The 2,900-nt window shown below is 40.9% G+C and overlaps 1 protein-coding gene across 1 annotated transcript; it reads left to right on the plus strand.

The window, feature by feature from the left end:
* Positions 1-287: 287 nt before the first annotated feature.
* LOC129776022 (vitelline membrane protein 15a-2-like) lies at positions 288-818 on the plus strand. Its single transcript, XM_055781388.1, has one exon. It carries the CDS (start codon positions 372-374, stop codon positions 708-710), a length of 339 nt encoding a protein of 112 aa, XP_055637363.1. The 5' UTR covers positions 288-371; the 3' UTR covers positions 711-818.
* The last annotated feature ends 2,082 nt before the right edge of the window (positions 819-2,900 follow it).

A 2,900-nucleotide genomic window follows, 5' to 3' on the forward strand; every position in this document is an offset into this window, starting at 1 on the left:
ATGCAAGCATGCACATGTTAAATGCTGAATATAAAATTGATTCTACATTCAACACATCAATTTGTTTACAACCTTTCATGTGCTATCGAACCTTTTCCTTATCAGCATTTTGAAAGAAAACACATAAAAAACGGAATTTGGTCGCTCGATACGCAAACTTCAGCGGAATCTGGTTCGCCGGGTGCCAATTCAAATTGCGAACGCACATAGATTTTTTTTCGCAGCGACTGTCCGGCGCACAAGCCCTCAGCTGGAGCAACCAACATTATAAAAAGTATCACTTTAGTCGCTGCAATTACCCAGTTACTGTCCGGTTATCAACTCACGCACAAGTTCAGCGCAGTTTAGCAAAATCAACAGGTCTCATCACCATGAACAGCAGGGTATTCACTTTGGTAATCCTTTCGATCATCGTTGGAACTCTGGCCGATTACGGAGCCCCTCCGGCCAAATATGAACCACCGAAGGGCGGATACGGAGGAGGAGGTTATGGAGGTGGATACGCAGCGCCGCCACCGAAATCGGGCGGATACGGTGACTCGGGTGGTTACGGTGGTGCACCGATGGTGCACACTTACCCTGCCAAAGCCCCATCGACCAAGTGTGGAGCTAATCTGCTGGTGAGTTGTGCCCCCACTGTAGCCCACGTGCCGTGTATTCCGTCTGGAGGTTATGGTGACTCCGGTGGCTACGGTGGCCATGGATACTAGAAGCTAAGACGGCGCCATGTGACCTGAACGATTGTGTGGGTGTGATATAGTAGGAATGTATTTTTGAAATCAGATAAGAGAGATAAATAAATTTAGTAAGCAAGTGAACATCGACTTTATTTTTATTTTGAGTGATTCGAAACGTTCGCCAAAAATTCCACCTCGCTTCAAAAACATCTTCCTAATCGACCAGGGTTAACGAGTTTCCTGATGTCAGGACCACACAGCGCCACCCCGGGATCTAAGGATGAACGGTTAACACGGAAGCAAGCAGAGAAAAAAAAAGTTGCCACAGAAATTACTAATGTGTCCCGGATGCGAAGAACACGCAAACAAAATTATCATCATCATCACTACCATCAGTCAAGGAGGAGGTCTCCTTGGATCCCAGCAGCATCATGATCATCATCCGCAGAGGAGCCACCAGCAGAGGAGCTTTGCCGTCACGTCAACCACAGTTGATGTGTCGGACCGTCCCGGTTTTCACACACACCCAAACAGCACAGGCGGCGGCGGATGTGTGGGCGTGGTCGGTATGGGGTATGGACAAAACGGCGGCGGGTAAGAAACGTTTCCAACCCCAGTTACCCCAGCGCTGCCGCTTTATGGCTTCGCCGTCGGTTGGACTTGAGGCGAACGTCGTAACTTTATGTGTCCTGATGAGGAAGGCGTGTGGTGAGTACAAATTTATTGCAGCTAAAAAGGAAGCTGGGAGAATAAAATTTGTTGTGAATTACCCTAATATGCTCGGTGTGTGAGTGATGATTGCTGAGCATGCCGGAGGAAATGTGCCGCGGTGAGAGATGGTGCAGGTAATTCTTGGTGGTGAAATTATTCTTGGAGTGAATTTATTTCTCTGTTGACTTCTGAATAATTGGCAATGTCACAAGCGGTGTTCCCTTTTGAAGCGTTTCGTGACAGGTAGTAGCTCGTGTATGATGGTATGAATATTCGTTTTCATGCAAAGCGGTTCGACAGAGAACAGAGACTGAAAATTTTTGAAAATTCTTAGATTATATCCTGTCAAAATTCCGGTTTTTATCTTGAAAATAACTTGAATAATGTTGATGGTGTCACCTCATTCACCTACAAGATTTTAGCTGTTCGAGTTATCTTTGAAGAATATTATAAAAACAATCTTTTATGATATTAAAATACATCAGTAAGCAAGTTGAAAGCAAAAAAGGGCTTGTTATACAACAGATATACAGTATTAATCGAATATATGAATGAATGCATGAATGTATTTTTTCATGCAACATCGGCATACCAAAACGAGAAGACTCTTGTCCGATCGAAAATAAGATCCAATAGGTACTTGAATCCGTATGAATAAAAGTTTACTTTACTTATTTCATTTTAACTCATGTTCGAATTCGAACATAGTTTTTACTTTGTCAAACATCTGTCAACTGATTATTTAGGTTTGGTTTTAGAAGGTTTTCTTTTGACAAAGCGTGTATTCGCGGTGACAAAGGAATGATGTCGACGTCTGGTGGCGACTTTCAATTAGGGACCATAGTTTGGGTCATAATCTCGTTAGTGTAATACTTATCAGATTAAAAGACACGAAGCCAGTTTTCAAATTTTAAAATTTGAATGAAAATTTTAAAATTTGATTTTTTAATAGCAGCAGATAGCAGCATTAAACATAAATCGGATATAACATCAAAACGAATGAATGTTTTCTCAGATCCAAAGTATGCTCATGAGCACACTTGATAATTACGAAGTACAGGTAATCTTCGATATAACGTACATTTCACTTTCAAAGTTGTACGTTGTATCGAATTGTACGTTATATCGAAGCATAATAAAGTACTCACAAATGTAGTCTATAATACATTATTGTGTTGCTGTTTTAGTAAAGTTAATGAATAACTTCAATCAGAAGACGAAGCCAGCCTTTCTCATGATGTTTCCCTTCGTACTGTTGATTAAAGCTTAATTCATTTAGAATCCGAAATCACAAAACCAGCTGTATTTCGGGATTGATCGAAGGTACAAAGCTTGTTTTAGCATCACACTACAGATAATTCATTGTTCTATCAGAAAAAAAATATTGAAAATAAATTTCCTTTACACTTTGGAAATGTGTACGTTATATCGAGTGACGTTATATCGAGGGTACGTTATAACGAGGGTACGTTATATCGAAGTTTCCCTGTATATACTTGATAAATGCTGTTT

This window comes from Toxorhynchites rutilus, chromosome 3 (assembly GCF_029784135.1).
Source record: "Toxorhynchites rutilus septentrionalis strain SRP chromosome 3, ASM2978413v1, whole genome shotgun sequence".
Taxonomy (NCBI): Eukaryota; Metazoa; Arthropoda; class Insecta; order Diptera; family Culicidae; genus Toxorhynchites; species Toxorhynchites rutilus.